This window comes from Macrotis lagotis, chromosome 1 (assembly GCF_037893015.1).
Source record: "Macrotis lagotis isolate mMagLag1 chromosome 1, bilby.v1.9.chrom.fasta, whole genome shotgun sequence".
NCBI lineage: Eukaryota > Metazoa > Chordata > Mammalia > Peramelemorphia > Peramelidae > Macrotis > Macrotis lagotis.
The window spans coordinates 643,036,319-643,057,123 of record NC_133658.1 but is presented as its reverse complement, the minus strand read 5'-3'; the positions used below and the strand labels follow the sequence as shown (position 1 = coordinate 643,057,123).

Below are 20,805 nucleotides of genomic sequence, written 5' to 3'. Positions count from 1 at the left end.
ATGCCTACACCTGGATAGCTACCCTTTCCTCCTCAATCCCTCAAAACTTTGGGGCCATCAATATGTACCCCTCAGAAAATCAGCTCCAAACTCCAGGACAGTAACTAATGGATAAGAAACCTATCAGTACTTCTTCAGTTTGCATAGCATTTAGTCATATAAGATGAGCAGACATAGATGAACTACCTTTACATTATATTTTCCTCAAAATTAATCACTCTTCCCTATTTCTATCAAAGATATCACTATTCTTCCACTTACTCCAGTTCATAACTCAAGTTTTATCCTTGACTCTTACTCTCATATGTATTTGCCAAATCTTGTCATTTCTTTTTTTCCCCCAATGGGGTTAAGTGACTTGCCCAAGGTCACACAGCTAGGTAATGATTAAATGCCTGAGGCCACATTTGAACTCAGGTTCTCCTGACTTCAGGGCCCTTCAGGAGCAATATTCTATCAACTGACCCACTTAGTTGTCCCAGTTTTGTCATTTCTAGTACCAAAACAAGTCTCATTTCTGTTTCCTTCTTTCCACTTACAAGGCCACCATCTAGTTAAGGTGTCATTATCCTTCAGCTGATCGATTAATGGTTTTCATTTCAAGGATTTCTAATGAAAAGTCATAATGTTCACTAATTATGACATATCACTTGGATTATTACTCTTTACATCATTTACTCCTCACTAAAACCAGTAAAATAGGAAATATTATCATCCCTATTTACAAATGGAATAACAGGTACAGAGAAGCTAAGTGACTTGTGCAGGGTCACAAAGCTATTAAGTATCTGAGGCAAGATTCCAGACTTTATCTTCAGCACTCTTTCCACTGGGTCCACCTAACTACATATTATTAAGAATCAAACATAAAGCCTGACCAGATCATTCCAATACATCTTGTTCAATCCTTTTTCTAAAGTCTTAGAGAGGAGGCAGCTAGGTAGTGCAGTGGATAGAGCACCAGCCCTGGAATTAGGAGGACCTGAGTTCAAATACGGCCTCAGACACTTAATCATTACCTAGCTGTGTGGCCTTGGGCAAGTCACATAACCCCATTGTCTTGTAACCCCCCCCAAAAGAACTAAAAACTAAAGTCTTAGAGGTACATTCACTGAACTAAGTACAGTACTTCTCATTCAAACCACTCATTTCAGCACTTAATCATAAAATGTGTTATATAAATGGATGTATATTTTATTCTCTCCTAGTAAGACTACTTATGAAAAGGGATCATGCTTTAATTTTCTTTTTTATTGTGAACTTAATCATCAAAAAACATTAACATTTCAATATATGACCAGACTTCCTTTGTATCCTCCCATCAAAGGATCCCACATCGTCCTATGCACAGTACAATAAAAATCCATTGATAGGAACTGAATTTACCTCTCTCCATTCTAATTCAAAAAAGATTCATTAATGCAGAAAACAATGTTTTATTTTTTGCTTGAAAAATAATATCCCACTGTCTAGCCCCATCCTTACCTTATTAAGTTTTCCTATGAATTCATGTAATTCAATCATATTTTAGATGCATTTCACAAAGCATTGTATCTTATCATCATGGCACATACTTAAAGAACACATATGAGACTCTAATTCCCCAACACATGACAGACCCTAAAAGGACCTAAATATTTGTGAACTTCTAAGAGACCATACCAAATATCAGGTCCAGCTTAGTTCAGAAACTGTTGCCAGTGGGTCCACCACTGAGACTTCTCAGCTATTTTCTAATACTTCACTTTCACCTATCACTTCATTCCCTATCCCATCTTTTTCCCAAACCTCAAAGGTTATTGGACTATATAGCCACAGACTACAAATCACTCCTCAACTCCATAACCATCTGGCCACTTTCTGGGCCCCAGACAAAGATGATAAAACTACCAGACTGAAAGCTAAGCAGTGGTCTCAAGACCTGACATACCAATACAAAACACTATAAAAATACAATTACCTTTATATTCTTAATACAATATACCTAAAACATCAGATTAAATCAACTATTTCTAAACATCATTCATTCAAACTATCAAATAGTGGAACCATATCTAAAACAGAAGATTAAATCAACTATTTCTAAACATCATTCATTCAAACTATCAAATAGTAGAACCATGAGTATTTCCATGGAACTCTCCATTACCTAGGCTGAGAATTCTCCTCATACATCCTCTCTTTCCCTTCCTTAAAAAGGCTGATGGTCTGCTTAGTTTTCTTCATCAGATTTTCCATGAATACCCTGAAATATTCATTTTCTCCAAGTGTCTCCATTCTTCCCTCGTATCTTGACAAGATTGTGCGAAGGTGCTGGTAGGTATCTGGTAGCAGGTCTAATATATAAGGAGGACTATTCTTTAAAGCCAGCTTTGGATTTTGACACAAACGCACCACCTGGAACAAATTGAAAAGGAAAATTATATAAAGTTCAAGAAGAGTTTCAAAGTTTTGAATTTAACAGTTAACTATGATCAATTTCCTAAAAAACAAGGAGAAAATTAAAGAAATGCTTCAAATAGTCTGTACTTAAGTTCTTTTCATTAACTGTACACATTGAAAAAAGATTCTTTATATATCAAGCAAAGAATCAAAAATATGCATTAAAATCTTAACCATTCAAAAGATCTACAATTTTTTTAGTGTAGGTACTCCCTCCATCAACAAATTTCCTTAGTAAACTATGGCATGAGTTGTTATAGAAAATCTTCTAACACACACTAACTGTGACCCTGGAAAGGTCACTTAACTGTTCAGTGTCTAGAAGAGAAAATGTAGATGTGCATCAGTAGAGTGAGTTTCCTCATTCAGGAGCTCTCTATACCAATGAAATCACAGGTCTAGTTCCTATCCCTATGGATGGAACTTTCCTTTACCACTTCTCCCTGGTTTTTATCAGTACTGTATGTAGAAATGCTGATAATTATTTCTATTTTTATTTTGTATAGTTATTTTACTAAAACTAATAATCATCTCAGTTTTTAGCTGATTTTCAGAGGTTTTCTAAGTATACCATCATGTCATCTGCAAATAAAGATAATTTCACCTCCTCCTTGACAATATTTATATTTATAATTTAATTATCTCATATTATCATTATTATTATTATTATAGTTAGCATTTGGAAAAAACTGAGGCTCAGAAAGATTAAATGATTTCCACAAGATCACACAGCTAATAAGAGTCAGATGGGGAATTTCAGTCCAAGTTTCTCTTGACTCCTAGTTCATCGCTCTTTCCATTACACCTCAAGTGTGCCTTCTTCACATCTTCAAAGTCTCTCAGAGTTTACCAAAATAAAATAAAAATTTCTTAGCCTAATCAAATCCTACAAATGATTCCAACCTACTTTTCCAGGTATATTCTTACTCCCTATTGAACCAAACTGGACTACTCTCCATTCCCCAATCTCATTCTCTTCTTTCTCATGCCTACAAAGGTAAAACACCCCCTCTATGGCTGCCTGTTGAAATCCTCTCCCTGCTTCAAAGATGAGTTCAAATATTTACCAAAATATAAATTGCCCAGATTAATACCTAAATAACCCTATGTAAGGCAAAACTAAATTGATCAAGTCAAAGATGAGTTCTCTAAGGGGGGAAAACAACCAGTATCAGATGGATTTAAAAGCAAATTTTACCAAATATTTTAAAAAATAATTAATTCCAATACTACATAAACTGTTTGAAAAAAAGAGTCCTTTACTTAAAGGAAGTAAATAAATATAAGTTCCTTATACTTAAATAGGAATAGAAATTCTTCTATAAAACAAATATGGTTTTGACACCTAAACCAGAAAGGGTAAAAATAGAGAATGAAAACTACAGACCAATTTCCCTAATGAATATTAAAGCATAAAGTTTAAACACTAGCAAAAAACAAACATTATGTTCAAGTTGGATTAAGGGAGATTCCTTTACCAGGACTGGTTAAATATGTATTTAGTAATCATAATTGTGAATGGGATGAACTCAACCATAAAATGGAAAAGGAAAATAAGAGCAGATTAGAAACCAGAACCAACAATATATTTTTTTCACAAGAAATACACTTGAAACACTTGAAAATACACTTGAATATGGTTTACATGAAGTTAAAATAAGAGGCTAGAACAGAATCTTCAGAAGAAGTAAAAAATGCAAGGGTAGCAATTATGATCTCAGACAAAACAAAAGTAAAAGAGACCTAATTAAAAGATAACCAGGAAAACTACATTTTCCAAAAAAAATACCATAAACAGTGGATTACTATCAATACAAATATAAATGTACCAAATGGCAGAGCATCCAAATTATTGAAGAAAAAATTAAATAATAGGAAGTAATAGATAGTAAAACTACAGTAGGGAGACCTCAATTTACCTCTCTAAGACCTAGATAAATAACCGAAAAAATAAAAAGAAAGAATAGGATTTGGGAAAAGTTAGATCTCTAGAGAATAATGACAGGGGGTGCAGCTAGGTGGCGATAAAGCACCGGCCTTGGAGTCAGGAGTACCTGGGTTCAAATCCGGTCTCAGACACTTAATAATTACCTAGCTGTGTGACCTTAGGCAAGCCACTTAACCCCGTTTGCCTTGCAAAAACCTTAAAAAAAAGGAGAATAATAAAAGGGAATAGAAAGGTGTATATATCTATGTTCCTTGAGAAAGTATACATGGTGCCTTCACAAAAACTAGCCTTGTATCGGGCATGAAAAGTTCAGGAATAAATGTAGGAAAAACAGAAATATTAAATGAATCTTTTCCCAAAAGCTAGCAATAAATTACATTTAATAAAGTTTCAGTGAAAACAAGATTAAAAAATCAGAAACTAAATGATCTAATACTAAAGAGAGGTGGAAACCAAATGTTACATGAAGTTCAAGGAGATCATTATTGCTATAGGGGTTGGGGTAGGCATAAAAATAAGGGAAGATTTCATTGAGGAAGCAGTATTTTGCAGCACTGAGAAGACATAAAAGACTTAACTGTCTGGCTGTGTGACCTTGGACAAGTCACTTAATCCTATTACCTTAAATAAATATTTTTTTTAAAAAGATATAAGAGATATTGGTCTAAGGCCAAGATCTCTAGAGCCAACCTGCCAATAAACAAGCTATATGATATTAAGTGAAATACCTTACTCTCCCTCTGGACCTGTTTTCTCACATGTAAAATGAAAGGAACTGGCGTGGACCAAATAGGTACCTTACAATTCTAATATTATAAAACTCCATATTCTACCAGATGGCTACTGCTATGCAGCTAAGACTAGTTTCTGCAAAGGGGTGAGTAGCTATGCTTTATCCTTTAGTTGCTTATAAATACAGTAGAAATTGTCCCCCTTTTTCCTGGAAATAGCCACAACTACTTTATTAGTAATATTTGGTTCCCTCTTACTTTAGGTAACCCATTTAGTAGCTGAATAAAAAAAAAAAAAAACATGAGGTTCAGTTTCCTGTCAAGAAAAACTGCAGCAAACAACACAGAGAAAGTAAAAAAAAAAAAAAAAAAAAAAAATGTCTGTCCACTGCAGCTGTTAAACCTCTCCCTTTCAGGTTCCAGGCTAACCAAGCAGTCCTAAAAAAAAAGAGTATCTTTACTTATACATAAGCCAGAGAGAAGTAATCCTCCCACTCTCTCTAAGAAGCTGTCAGTACTATGCTAACTCCTTAAATGAACATATACACTACATGCCCTCAGCCAAATAACTACTAGTTATACAACATCAGTTATAAGAAGAATTCAAGCCTGTTGTCCCCTGAAAAACAATATGCTAAAATTTGAGGTCATTTGTAGGGAAAAAAAGAGGACACATCCTCAAAGTTTTAATAAGCTGGAAAAGTTTCCCTACAAAAAGTTCTCTGTGACTATTTCAAGTCAATAGTTAACAGAGCTTTAGAATCTAGAGCAACCTGCCTTTAGTCTACAATGAATTTAAATAAGCAGGCTTAATGAGCTGCCAAGAAAATAGGGAGTCCAACTATTTCAGGCTTAATGAAAAAGTTCTTCAAAGTGAGCAAAACCAGAAGAATATTATACACATTAGGAGCCACATTGTATGATGATCACTTATGATGGACTTGCTCTCCTCAGCAGCACAATAATCAAAGACAATTCTAAAGGATTTATGATAGATCCACATCTAGAGAAAGAACTCTGAAGTCTGAATGCAGACCAAATCATACTATTTTCAATTTTTAAAATGTTTCATGGTTTTTCCTCTCGTGATTTTTTGCCTTTCTGTTCTGATTCTTCTTTCATAATATGATTAATTTCTAAACATGCTTTTATATAGTTTTTTATATATAAAAACTTTCTCTTTCGAGGGAAAGGAAAGAGGGAGAAAATGTGGAATTCACAACCTTACAAAAAAAAAAAAGGCAATTTGTTGAAAATTTTCTTTACACGTAGTTGGAAAAATAAATAAATTAATTTTAAAAAAGAAAAAACACTCCAATGTTAAGGAAATAACTGAAAAATAAACTGCTTCTAACCAAGTTTGTCTTCAAGTTAGCAAACTTTTTTATTTTCATTATCTTTACACTAACAAAAATGGCTGCCTTACTTCTTATAAACTCAAAATATCTTTCTCAACATTGTCAAAAAGAGAAGTGCATAGTCTGGGAAACCATTGAGAGCCCTAGTCAAGTGGCTATATAAGACATTTCACAACAGGTCTCTCATTGCCTCTGTTTTTGTTTGGTAGTTTTTTCAGCCAAGTCCAATTGTTCCTGGGATTTTCTTAATTAAAAACAATGGAGTGTTTGCCATTTCCTTCTTCAGCTTATTTTACAGATGAGGAAACTGAAGCAGACAGGTTTAAGTAACAGGGTCAAACAGTTACACTCTGAGATCTGATGTGAATTCAGGTCTTCCTGATCTCAGATCAGGCACTGCTCTATATAGCTACTCCCTAGTTTACAATTTTCTTCTGTCCAGTGAAGTGCTAAGTAGATTTTTTTTTTAAATGGAAATTTGTATGATCATAGTAATTAAGAATAAAACTATCGATAGAATGCCAACAGAAGGATAAAGGGTTCAGTTTTTGGTTATTAAATCCTAATAATTTCTGCACTAAAAACTTTGCACTTTTAGTGTAGTCTAGAAAAACAGGAAATACTTTATATGATTACTGCTTCCTTAAAACCAGGCATTTTTAAAATCTTTTTTTATATTTCCAGTTAAGTATTTACCCTCTAAAGTTTCACATTCTTAAATGGAATAAGTAGAATTAGTAGAAGTTGCACCATATTTTCTTACTTTTGATATCAATTCCCTATTATTATTTAATTTATTCAGAATATAAATCAACCAAGTTGTTTAAAAATTCTATTTGTCAGGAAATAAATATAATGTAAAAGAAAAGAAAAAACCTTCAATATATTAATATATGGATAAAACAATGAAAATTCCATGCACCTTAATGACTATAAAAATCAATTGATTTAACAACTTGTTAACTAAAACAATCTGCCATTTATATTAGGATGGAACAATTAAAAATCTCCCCATAAAATTTTTTAAATGAAATTTAGCTTCTCAAATTGACACATGAAAAGCTTTTTACCCTAATTACTGTTCTCCTTTACCCATTTATCAAAATTCTATTTAGGGGTTTGAACTAAAATTACTAAATCAGATTTCTCGAATAGTATTTTTAAAAACACCCTGCCCTTTAGGGGTTGCACACCAATTTTCTTTTGATTATCACATCAACTTGCAGAAGAAAATACATTCAACATTGTTTTCAATGCTATATACTCAATCTGACATACATAAAAATATGGCAAACTCCAGAGCAACTAAAGTATTTTTTTGGGGTTTTGCAAGGCAATGGAGTTAAGTGACTTGTCCGAGGTCACACAGCTAGGTAAAAGTCTGAGATCACATTTGAACCCAGGTCCTCCTGATTCCAGGGCCTGTGCTCTATTCACTAAGCCACCAAGCTGCCCTCAACTAAAATATTCTCAAACATTTTTCAGTTGGCTAGAAAATATACGGAGAGATGAGGGTTGATTTCATTTAAATTTTTGGTTAGATATGCCATCTCCCCTGACCCAGGCATTTTGCACAATCACACCTTAAGCACACAGTCCAGCACAACTCTCTTAAAAGAATAATCAACTAATTCATTAAAAAATTAATAACAATTTCAAAACAGCATAACGCATCCAAGCAAGTTCTTAAATATGCAATTAGATAATAACTAGAATGAAATGATCGACTTTGTAGTCGATCTAATCCTACCATCCCGAACACCATGATCATTCCATAAATATAAACATGCAATATTTGCTATAAATTGGAAGTGACACAAATGCTAATGGTTTAAATATGTATTATGCTTTTATTTGAGGGAGGTAATTTTGAAAGATTTTTAAATATGAGTGATTGTTCTTGGTTTGATGAAATTTATGCTGATGATTTTGAGAGAAGGGAGAAAATTTGGACCAGGTATCTAGAGGTCATTCTAAGTTAAAATTGGCATTTATGTCACTTACAGATTATATCTAATCAATTTTTTTGTCATACTGATTTTAACTACTATACTATACTATTCTATCTAACTCTTACTCTCTATTTACACAACTTCTAACCTAGTTGCAGTCCTCACTGCCTCTAACCTGGAACATTGCAACAGCCTCCTAACTGGTCTCTGGACTATCATTTTGACTTCTCTCCATTTCCTCTTTTTCACAGCTGCTAAATTAATATAACTAAAATATGCATCTGACCATGTCATTCTCCTACTTAAAACCATACTATTATATAGGGGCAGCTAGGTGGCACAGTGGATAAAGCACCAGCCCTAGAGTCAGGAGTACCTGGGTTCAAATCTGGTCTCAGACACTTAATAATTTACCTAGCTGAGTGGCCTTGGGAAAGCCATTTAACCCCCATTTGCCTTGCAAAATCCCAAAAAAACAAAAAAAAAACCCATACTATTATCTACAAGATAAATAAAACCTTCAGTCTGCCATATAAAAACCCTCCAGTCTTGTTCCCACTTTAGCTTACAGTCTTATTTCATATTATTCCTCTCTTCTTGATCTCTCCATTACAATATAATTAGCCTTTACAAGACATTACATTTCCCTTCTTTGTGCCTTTGTACAACTTCTTCCCCACATCTGAGTACACTCCCTCTAAGATTTGTAGAATCCCTAGTTTCTTTCACAATATAGTTCAGGCACAGACTTCTACATGAAGTCTTTTCTGATTTGCCCGGTTGTAAATGCTATCTAAAATTAAAAATTTCTTGAAGTACAGTATGAACTTTGTAAAGATACATTTTAAAAAAAAGATACAACATTTAACAAAGACACTACATTTATTTTTTTTACTGAAGGAGAAAAAACTGCATGCTTATTTTCATTACTCTCTAATTAAAAATTAGCATTTCCTTTATGAGCAATAAAAAAAAAAATTATCCTGAGAAGGGTTTCACAAGTTTCACCAGACTACCAAAGAGGTACATGATAAAAAAAAAACCATGAAATTTTAAAAAAATTTTCAAGACCATTTTGAAAAAAATTTAGCATTATTTAAATAAAGTAATTAAAATGAACCCTTTGACCCACAGATTCAACTCCTAGGCTTATCCCTTATGCCCCAAGGAAATTGTTGATTAGAAACTCCCTATATAAACTAAAATACCAACATTGCTTATGACAAACAAGAACTAAAAATAAAAAGTGAGTAATGGTTTTAAGTGAACTGTGATACATAAATGTAATGGAATTTTACTATGCTAGAAGAAATTATGAATGCGACATATACAAAGAAACATGGAAAGATCTATATGAGCTGATGCTCATACAGATGTGGAATTCACATCCTACCTTCCAGTCTTATTCCACTCGGCTGATGCAGAGTAGAATAATCATAGAAAATAAGGAAATTTGATGAAAGCAAATATGATAAGAAGTACAGAAACATCTGTACAATTTGCTGTAGACTATACATTTACAGAGAATGTAAAAGGAAAGAATCACAAACCAGCAAAAGTTAATACTGAAAAATTATAAAGAATAAGCAAGAGAAATAAGACACTCCAATCTAATTTTTAAATACAGAAACTCCCCCAGGTGTGGTCCATTGCATATTTTAAAAAAACTTTTTCATTGCTCTTGCTGATTTTTTCTTCTTTAAGTTATTTATCATATAGGAATTCTCTCTTGGAGAGAGAAGAGGAAAATTTGGGTAAAATTCTGGTAATGTGAAAAACAAAAGGTAGCAACAATGACAACAAAAAAAGAATCCTTGTTCCAGAGATACAAGTCGTATGGAATGTAAACTCCTTTGGATTAAAAACTATCATTTTTGTCTGTATTACCAAGCAATTGCCTAGCAATGAGTCTTTTCCAATGAGATATTTCACATTTTCTTCTAATTTTTGGCTTTTTTGGAAGAGTTTTAGTTCTTCCTGATTTCTTGCAAAGTCATCAGCTCCCTTTAGTTTCATTTTGCATTTGAAGGAGTTACTTTCTTCAGAGAGCTTTTTTATCTCCTTTTCCAGCTGGCCAATTCTGCTTTTTAAGGCATTTTTCTCCTCATTTGCCTTTTGTTTTGCTTTTTCCATTAGGCCTAAACTGGTTTTTAACATATTATTTTCTTCAGTATTTTCTTTGTATTTCTTTCACCAAGCTTTGGATTTGGTTTTCATGATTTTTCTGCATTGCTCTCATTTCTCCTCCCAATTTTTCCTCCACCTCCCTGAATTGCTTTTCTGAGCTCATCCACAGTCTGAACTCATTTTCTATTTCTCTTGGAGGTTTTGGATACAGAAGCTTCGATTTTGTCATCATCAGAGTATGTGTTTTGATCTTCCATAAGACTGAAGCAATTATCTATGGACAGATCCTTCTTTTTCTGTTTACTCATTTCCTCAGCCCAAGGTTAATTTACAGCACTTCCAAGGCTTTGGGGTTTTTTTGGGGGGAGGGACACCTCACTGGGACCTTTATTCTTCCAAGGTCTTAAGCTCTCTAGCCCGTGCTTTGATATGTAGATGACCACAGAACTGTCCTCTGCCCTGAGGCTATAAGGCAGAATCCAGCTATCTTAGTAAGGAAGCCCAAACTGCACCCAGAGTCTGAGTGTAGGCAAACAGCAAAGTCCTGCCCCAGGAAGAGCAGAGAGATCTCTGCAGACTTCCCTTACCTTCTCTGGGGGTGCAGGATGACTTCTCCCGATTTTCGCTGCAGGTTCTGTGGTCGGTGCTCCTCACTCCACACGCACCCAGGTACAACAGAGTTCTCTCCCCACCCCTTCAAGCTGTAGCTGGTGATCTCTGGGCTGGACTGGGCTTTGCTGAGCTGGACTGGGCTGAGTAGTGGCTTTTTTTTCCCACCCCAGGTCTTGGTGAGGCACACCTTTCCTGTGGAGGTTCTAAGTTATCTTGGACTGGGAAAATGTATCATTCAATTTTTCTGTGGGTTCTGCCCCTCTACATTTTGGCTAGAGCCCTCATTTGTTTGTTTTGTTGGGGTTTGGGGGGTCAGAGTTTTCGGGGAATGCTGCCTTCTCGCCACCATCTTGGCTCCACCCCCTAGCAATGAGTCTTACACAGAGTAGGTTTTAGTAAGAATTGTTGAAGTGAATACAAAACTTTCCTATAGAACAAGGTAGGTTGTCTTATCCTGGCATTTTAAAAATCATCAAAACCTGCCTCACCAATCTTATATTATTCCCCTTGCAGTTCTGGCTTCAGTTAAAATAAACTATTAATTGTCCCTGGATACCATCTTGTTATCTCATCTCCCAACTTCCTCCATGAATTCCTATTTTCTATACCTAGAATCCATTCCCCTTTTCCTCTCTATTGAAATTCTTATTTCTCTTCATCAGGTGCTACTTCTTCCTTTATAAAACCCCCTAAGTAAAATTAATCCCTCACTCTTCAAAACTATAGTACTTTTTTAGTATAACATATGACATTTTGATATAACACATTATACCTACCTTTGGTATTGATTGTGTATGTGTGCCATATCCTCTCTCTTCTAATAGAATATAAAATCTTTGAGGATAGAGACTATATCATTTTTTTATCTTTGCATCCCAGTACAATAGCCAGATTTACTTCAAAGGTTGGGGATATAGTCAGTATGGATAATTCCTCAATTGATACAGAAAGTAGCTATACTATAGCTCAGTAGATGGTCTTTAAAAGTTGCTCCGGCAGAAAAATTTACCACCCTCTTGTAAACTTGGCAATGAATCTCTCCAAATTTTATTAGGTTGGTTCTTGGGCAAATTGTATCACCATGCCCATACCAGAAAGATTTTAAGTTATTAGAAGGTCTGACAAAGATTATATTTTATTGGCACTGTTCTAAGCCACAGAGCCTAGAGTAACTTTCATACCACATTGAGCCATAGGAATAAAGCCTCAGGGGAAGTGATTCTTACAATAAAATAATAATAAACAATAATTAAATGACTTCTATATGCAAGGCATTGTGCTAAGCACTGGGGATACAAATAAAAATATGTGAGAAGACAACACAAATACAAAACAGTTGATAAATATTGCGTGCGCGTGCATGCGTGTGCGTGTGTGTATGCGTGTGCATGTGTGTGTGTGTTAGTGCAGGGTCCTAGTGTGCCACTCTAATAGGTAACTGGGATAAACAGATAAATGGAAGAGATTGATGGAGGAGTGAGCCTCATTTAAGTAGTTCTTCATAGATTCCAAGAACTTAGGAAATGGCAGCAGGTAGGTGAGAAGCCTAATTCCTGACACTGTCAACTCTACTAGGTCAATCTTAATATCTTTTCCAAACTTACAAGGCAGAACTAGTCAGGCAACAAGCATTGACTATATTTCAGGCACTGGGTTAAAAGCACCTGAGACAAAAAGAATGGCAAAAACATAATCCTTGGGAGGCTAAGTGGCGCAGTGGATAGAGCACCAGTCCTAGAGTCAGGAGGACCTGAGTTCAAATTCGTCCTCAGACATTTAAAAATTACCTAGCTGTGTGGCCTTGGGCAAGCCACTTAACCCCATTGCCTTGCAAAAAAAAGCACAAAACAAAACATAATCCTCGCCCTCAAATAACTAACAATATACAGAAAGACAATATGCAATCAACTCTGTCTATGTAAGATACAATATACAGTGTAAATGGAAAATCATCTCAGAGGGAAGGTACTGGGGAAAAGGGAGAAGAGACCAGGAAAGAAGGTGGGGAAGAGGGAGAGCATTTCATACATGAGGGCAGCTACTGAACAGTATGAAGAAAGATTGAAGGGATTGCTGAATATAAAGAAAGAGGAGGGGAGTTAGGATATCAAGAGACAGGAAAGGTAGGAAGAAGTAAGTTTGTGCGTAGCTTTAAAAACCATTAGATTTTCTATTTGATCCTGGAGGTAAATGAGTGAATTGAAGTGGAAGTGATATGATCAGACCTATGTTTTGGTGAGATCACTCTGTGAGTGATCTTGAGCAAATCACTTGGCCCCATTGCCTTAAATAAATAAATTTTTAAAAAAAAGATCACTTTGTAAGGATGGACAGGAATGGGGAAAAACTTGTATCAAAGAGACCTAACCAATCTAACAAAGAGGCATGAGCTACTGAGGTGCTGAACCAGAGTGGTGACTATATGAATGGAGACACAAGGATGCATAGGAGATATGGTATAAAAGTATTAACAAGACTTGGCAATAAATTGAATATGAGGGGGCAGCTAGGTGGCGCAGTGGATAGAGCACGGGCCCTGAAGTCAGAAGTACCTGAGTTCAAATCCGGCTTCAGACACTTAAGAATTACCTAGCTGTGTGGCCTTGGGCAAGCCACTTAACCCCCACTGCCTTGCAAAAAACAAAAACAAAACAAAGCCTAAAAAAAAAATGAAAAATAAATTGAATATGTAGGGGGTGAGTACAAGTGAGGAGTCAAGGATAACACCAAAGTTATTAGTATGTATGAGTGACTGACCTATAGCTTTCTTCTAAGAGAAACATTCATGCCTTTGGGAAATGTTAACTTTCAAGCACAGCAAGAGATCAATAAAAACCACAGCTACTTTAGCTACTTTCCTGGCCTTCCTTCCCTTTCATTTCTTTTTTTTTTTTAGGGTTTTTTTTTGCAAGGCAAATAGGGTTAAGTGGCTTGCCCAAGGCCACACAGCTAGGTAATTCTTAAGTGTCTAAGGCTGGCCGGATTTGAAATCAAGGACTCTTGACTCCAGGGCCAGTGCTCTATCCACTGCACCACCTAGCCGCCACCCCCTTTCATTTCTGAAAAGATGGAGGGAAGAAATTTTATGGAACCAAACCTGAATATAGCCTCCAATGCTCCTGGTTAACCCAAAACAAAATGTGATCATCCTAGAAATCTTTCACAATGGTTGTGCTGTAATTCTTTTTCCCCAAAACTCCAACATGGGTCAGTCTACCAAGCTTTAAATGCAACAAAAATAATCTCATTAGGGACAGTGCTTTAGAAACTAAGAATGCACTGATTCTAGTGAGAGTAGTATTAATACTTCAGAAACTCCACCCAATATTAAATGACAATACTAATCCCTACAGGCTGATTTAATAAATTTTTTATATCATATGATAGTTTGAAGAATGTGATTCCTTAAATAAACACTGAAAATAAAAATATTCAAAAAAGAGTTTTACTGAAAATGCTTCGATTACTATTAGGTAACTACCCCTACTTTCCTCACAAATCACTATCATTAATATACATGAATTCCTAAACCAAGTTCTCTTATCTATTAATGAAGAATATGCAAAGGCTGTTAATAAATATTAAAACATCAAATCTATTAAGTATTATTTTTATTTAGTTCTCAAAAAATGTTTCCCTCTAAATAAAATTTTATTGGGAAAATGTGCTTTCATCTCTCACTTTCCTCTTCCTGATCTATTTATATTTTTATAATGCATAGATCCAGCCCTAGTCTTTGCTGAGCTCTAATCACATATCACCAATGACCTACTATATTTTTCCAACTAGATTTACTCTAGGCATCTCAAACTCAACATGTCTAAAACAGAACTCAGTAACTTTCCCCTTAAAATCCATCTCTTTTCTGAACTTCCCTATTTCTGTGGAAGATTCTACCATCTTTCCATCACTCAGGTTCACCACTTCAGAGTCATCCATGACCCATCCTTCCCACCCCACAAACTCCATCAGTTGTCAAATCTTGTCCATTATACTTTCACATTGCAACCATCTCCTTCTCTCTAAACACATCTATCACTATAGTTCATTACCTCTTGCCCTAATCGTAATATTTGTCCTTCATTCTGGAAGAAGGGAGGTGATGCCATGACAATGAATTGTATTTGAGTGGGGGGGGGGGCTGAGCTAACCTCTTTTATTTTATAAATGAGTAAAGTCAAACCTAATAAGAGAAAATGACTTACTGAAGGTCACCCAGTATATGGCAGATGGGAGTTCTCTGACTTCACATCCAACAAACTTTCTACTGCATTAACTGCCTGCTATTCCAATGTCTAGCTGTATGACCTTGGACAAGTCATTACCCTGATTGTCTCATATCCAGAGCTATTTCCAGTTATTCTCATTCATATCTGGCCACTGAAGCCAGATGGCTCGAGAAGAGAAAGTGAGGCTAGTGACTTTGCACAGCACCCTCTCACTTAAATCCAATTCATGTTCTTTTAATGGCATTACCTCCCTGATTTCACAATCTTCTTTAAGGAAAAATATCATCATCATCATCATCATCATTGCTCCAGTCAGTAACACCTGTGAAGACTTCCTCTCAAACAGAAATGATCTCGCTTCTCTGAATTACAGTACTTTATACTGACTGGATTCCACTTTCACATTCTATTTTGTATAGCACAGATATTGACTGCACACTCCTTCTTTCCAGGCAATGATAAAGATCCATGAAGACAGGACCATGTCTTAATTTTGTATCTCCCACAGATTCTAAATTGAAGCTTCACATAAAAGAGGTACTCAATAAATAAGAAGCAAGGAAGGAAGAAGGAAGAAAGATAGGAAGTCAAAGCTAACAACTGAATCCTCCAAACTTTATAAAGCAAGGTAGATTTGGGGTTCAGAAAAATATCTGTCTAACAAATGAATAAAATCCCTCAAAAGAAATAGCAAATTAATATACTGTAACTTCCTTCTAACAAGTTCAATGACTTATTTATTACTTAACCGATAAGACTCTCACCACCCTAAAGCATAATTTAGGGCTGTCAGTTTTCAAAACCCTGGTTGTAGAGCCTGTTAAGGTATTGTGGTTAATTAATATTGACCTTAAAATATAGGGTGAGCACTTCTGTTAATACTCTGTACTTTGAAGTTCATCCTTCGTATTGGAAGAGGGCCATATCTTCATATAAATGAGACATGACTTGCACACTGGTGTTTATTTTTTTTGCAAGACAAACAGGGTTAAGTGGCTTGCCCAAGGCCACACAGCTAGGTAATTATTAAGTGTCTGAGACCGGATTTGAACCCAGGTACTCCTGACTCCAGGGCCGGTGCTTTATCCACTATGCCACCTAGCCGCCTCTGCACACTGATGTTTATTATAGTGTCTTATGCAAAGACATCCTTCTCACTTGTCTTTTCCAGAACCAATTCACCTCATAGCTTGATCAAAAGGAAACAGGATTTCTGGTGAAGGTCTGGATGCTGAGAGAGTCTGTGGCCTTGTGGATATGAGTTCCCTCCTGTATCATAAAGGCACCATGGTACTCTAGCAACCCTGAGCAAAATGTGGTCCAGTTGGCAACAACATAGCACATCCAAACCTCTCTCTCACTGCCAATTCAATAGTCTCGTAGCAATAATCTTTCTCCAATTAGGTTGCGTTAACCAGTCTCATGGTTATCAACATGATAATCTAAGAATTCTGAGTTCAGAATTTGGGATTTTCTGTTGAAAAATATACTACTTGTAGTATCTGCTTTATAGAAGCTGATGTGAACAAAGGAGGATAATACCTTCAAAACACCAAATATTTTTGAAAATTGGATTAAACCCATGCAGAAACATTAAATAAAATCTTGAGTAACTGGCACTCAACTATCCAGAACCTTCAATTAACTGTGATTATTTTATATCTAACAACTAAAAAAATCCTCTCATACCAGAGATTTATTAGAGAGAAAACCAGTAACTCCCATGGTATGTCTTACAATCAGTCTCATCACATGATTTAAATTTACAATACTGTAAAGTGAATATTGATGACTCTGAGGTACTGTAGGGTATCACAAAAAAAATTTCAACTATACTAGGCAGAGCTGCAGTATTTGAACTGTCTCTCCTTTCAAGGGTCAAGGGGTCATAACCTGACCCCTCCTACCCTTCCAGCCTTCTAACATTTTAGTTATCTCCACATACTGTAAAATCCAGCTATGTGACCTTGTTCTTCCAACAAGACTCTTCATCTCCAATTCCATTTCTTCTCACTGACTGTCTCCCATTTGTGTAAAGTTCTTCCTAATTCATCTCTACTTCCTGATTTTCCCCACCCATTTCTTTCAAAGCTCAATTAAAATCCCAACTTTCTACAGGAGGGCCTTTCTAGGTACTATTGAGACAACCTCTATGTACTCTGTATATACCTAATTATTTTCATGTTGTCTCCCTCATTAGAATATGACCTCCTTGAAGAAAAGGGTTTAGGTCATTGTAAATACTTAATAACTGATTTGAGATTTGTAACTAGGAGCTCCAAGCCCAGGGCTTCCAAAGTCATTGTGGCAATCGGTCTCAGGATCGTAAATAACTAGGCATGCAGACTTTTATTTCTGAACTTAAATCAACTTAACACATTCATATTGTCTACTTTATTAGAATTAAGTCCTTTCCCCTAAAAGAAGTGAGAAACAACTTCGACTTTGGGGAGAACAGGAAGCTATACATGAATTCATTCAACCGCAATTTGGATTGGAACAACAGAAAACTCCCTTGTTTGATAATCCTATTATCCAGTAACCAAGCCACTGAAAAACTCCACTTCCCCAAAGATTTGCTATTTAATTTTAGATTTGGAGAGGGGGTAGGAGCAAGGTGGCACAATGGATAGAGTAGAAGCCTAGTCAAGAAGACTCAAGTTCAAAATCAGTCTCAGACTCTTACTACCTGTGTGATCCTGGGCAAATGTTTGCCTCAGTTTCCTCAACTGTAAAATGAAGATAATAAAAACACCTACCTTGAAGAACTGTTGTGAGATCAAATGAGATAGTATTTTCAAGTACTAAGCACAGTGCCTAGAATTTAGTACATACTACATACTTATTATTTTTCTTTCCCTTACTCTTCCCCTTTCCTGTGTACTCAAAATAAGGAAGACAAATTTGGACTTGGGACTGGACAACATATTTTAAAAAGAAGTGTATTTTTTTCAGTTCTGTCAAACAACATGTTCTGTGGAATGTAGATAGGTCAAATAATAATTGACCACGCTAGAAAAATGAGAAGAGTGGAAACAGTCTCCTAAAATTCTAAGAATTAATACTATGGGGGCCGCTAGGTGGCGTAGTGGATAAAGCACCTGCCTTGGAGTCAGGAGTACCTGGGTTCAAATCCAGTCTCAGACACTTAATAATTACCTAGCTGTGTGGCCTTGGGCAAGCCACTTAACCCCATTTGCCTTGCAAAACCTTAAAAAAAAGAATTAATACTATGATAAAGCTCTCAGTTGAAAATGAAGCAAATTGCTATATGCATATCTGAATATGCATATCTGAATTTTCAGGAAAATAAGGAAGTCTGAGAGAACATTATGGTTCTGAGGAAGTCTCTATTTGTAAAATTTTATATATCATTGCACCCCATTCTCTTATGAAGGTAACTAATTTGAAATTCAAATTTTCTTCACTAAAAAGTCAACTCTTCCCCATAAAAATTTAAGCTACAAGCCCTTCACATTGAAAGAACAGTAATTATTCAAAGTCAAGAAAATTAAATAATTTTAAGAGGTCTTTAACAGCTAACTTTTTATTGACTATTACCCAATGACTACAAATAAAATTAAAGCTTTATCTCCAATAAGCTATACTGTGCAGGCAACAGAGAGGGCAACTCATCTTTGAACACTGTGCATATGATTCATGTCAGATACATGTATCATGAATTAAAATACCAATTCTTTAGATGAGCAAAATTACAGCACTGAAAACTATGTGGAATGATTTTTAAATCACTATAATGAAACTGATGTCACTTCATAACAAAGAGTTTTACTAAAATATTTATATCACACCTACATCAAAATTACTTATTAGTTGCTTTTCCAAACCAACACAGTGAGAATTTCATAAATGAGGAACCAAAGCACCAAGTTACGTGACATGCAAAGAATCACCACAAACTCTTCTACACTACAGGAAATACCAACTGTCTACATTATGACAATTGCTAGAGGAAATAACACATCTACATTATACCAGTTGTTTGCTTTCACCCTCCTAAAAGGACTACAAATAGACATAAAGTTGCCAAAGTCATTCACTAAATATATTGGGCAGAGAGGGGAACACAACATAACACTTTGTGTTAAATTCTCCCTAAATAATCTACATTGGTTTAACATTGTTTCAAGTACCTTGAATACTTATATTATTTTTCTTATTAAAGACTATGCTTGAGAAGGAGTAAAGATCTGATCACTAAACATCAAAGTGGCTAAATACAGGAAAGGGTACATGAATTATTTTTCATCATTTGTGAATGAAAAAGTTTCCTTGGGTTGAACCGCTAATCAAATTAATACAGCAGCAAGGCTTAGGCCAAAGTGTTTGATGACTAGCCAAAAGGAGCCAGAAGAAAAGTTAGGCTAGACAGCTCAGCTTCCTCCGTCAATTCATCTCCCAGGAGATGATGCACTGGACCAGAAACTGGTTAAATCCGTCCACAAATCAATTCAGTCTATAAATACCAGCATATGTATGTAACATTCCCCAGAAAAAAAAATTTAAAAAAATTTCAAGTCAAACTTAAAAGTCATTTGCTATATCATGAGAATAAAGTTCCTTCCCTGGTCTAAAGACCTTACACTTCATTTCCTTCATCTCAGTGTATTAGAATAGAAGAGGAACCATATGCTTTACCAGAATGCAAGGGGAAAAACAAAAACAAAACTCGCCAAGGCTGGGCGCATTAGAACAACTAAGCCCAGGTCTGTCTAAGTCACAGTCCGTCTTCACATCTTGCTCCCCTAGACTCCAGGTCCCGGGTTTCCCCCGGCCTCCTTCCTTCGGCCGCCCCCTGCCCACACATCCACCCACCCACCACCCGGTGGTGCAGCCCCATCTCTCCAGGCTCCCTGACCCACTCCCTGGAGATTGCCTCTCCCGGCGGCTGGAGGAGCCCACCTCTCAGCGCCCCCCCGGCCCCGCCCCCACCCCGGCCCCCCCGCCGCGCCGGCCTCCGCAGCCCCCGCCCGCGGCCCGCCCCTCCCCCGCCCGCGGCCCGCGCCCCCTCACCTTGTCCATGAGCTTCCAGCACTTCTCCACCATCTTCTTGTCCACGGCTCCCGGCGGGTGGGGGCTGAGGTGGTGGTGGTGGTGGTGGTGAGGCTGGAAGGCGTCCTTCATGAGCCCGATCAGGCCGCCCGAGCCCGAGCCCCCGGAGCCGCCGCTGCCCCCGGCCCCGGCGCCCTTCTTCACGTTGCCGGCCATGGCCCCGGGAGGCTCGGGGCGGAGGGGGGAGCCCACCCGGGAACCCGGCACCGAGAGAGGGAAGGAAGGAAGGAAGGAAGAAGGGAGGGGGAGGGAGGGAAGAGGGAGGGGCCCGGAGGCGGGGCCTCCCTCCGCCGGCCGCCGCCACCGGCTCTCCGGGCCCGGGCGGAGCCTGGC

The 20,805-nt window shown here is 36.8% G+C and overlaps 1 protein-coding gene across 2 annotated transcripts in view; it reads right to left on the bottom strand.

Moving 5' to 3' along the window:
- CBL (Cbl proto-oncogene) overlaps positions 1–20,783 on the bottom strand; it is a 109,901-nt gene extending 89,118 nt beyond the window's left edge. Inside the window, exons 1-2 of one of the 2 annotated variants that reach the window (XM_074215253.1) lie at positions 20,434–20,783; positions 2,150–2,397 (exon numbers count right to left, since the gene is read on the bottom strand). In XM_074215253.1, the coding sequence (XP_074071354.1) occupies positions 2,150–2,397; positions 20,434–20,628 (443 nt within the window). In that variant the 5' untranslated portion in view covers positions 20,629–20,783. The remainder of the gene's footprint in view (positions 1–2,149; positions 2,398–20,433) is intronic. The other variant, XM_074215254.1, reaches the window with a different exon arrangement.
- Between the last annotated feature and the right edge of the window lie 22 nt (positions 20,784–20,805).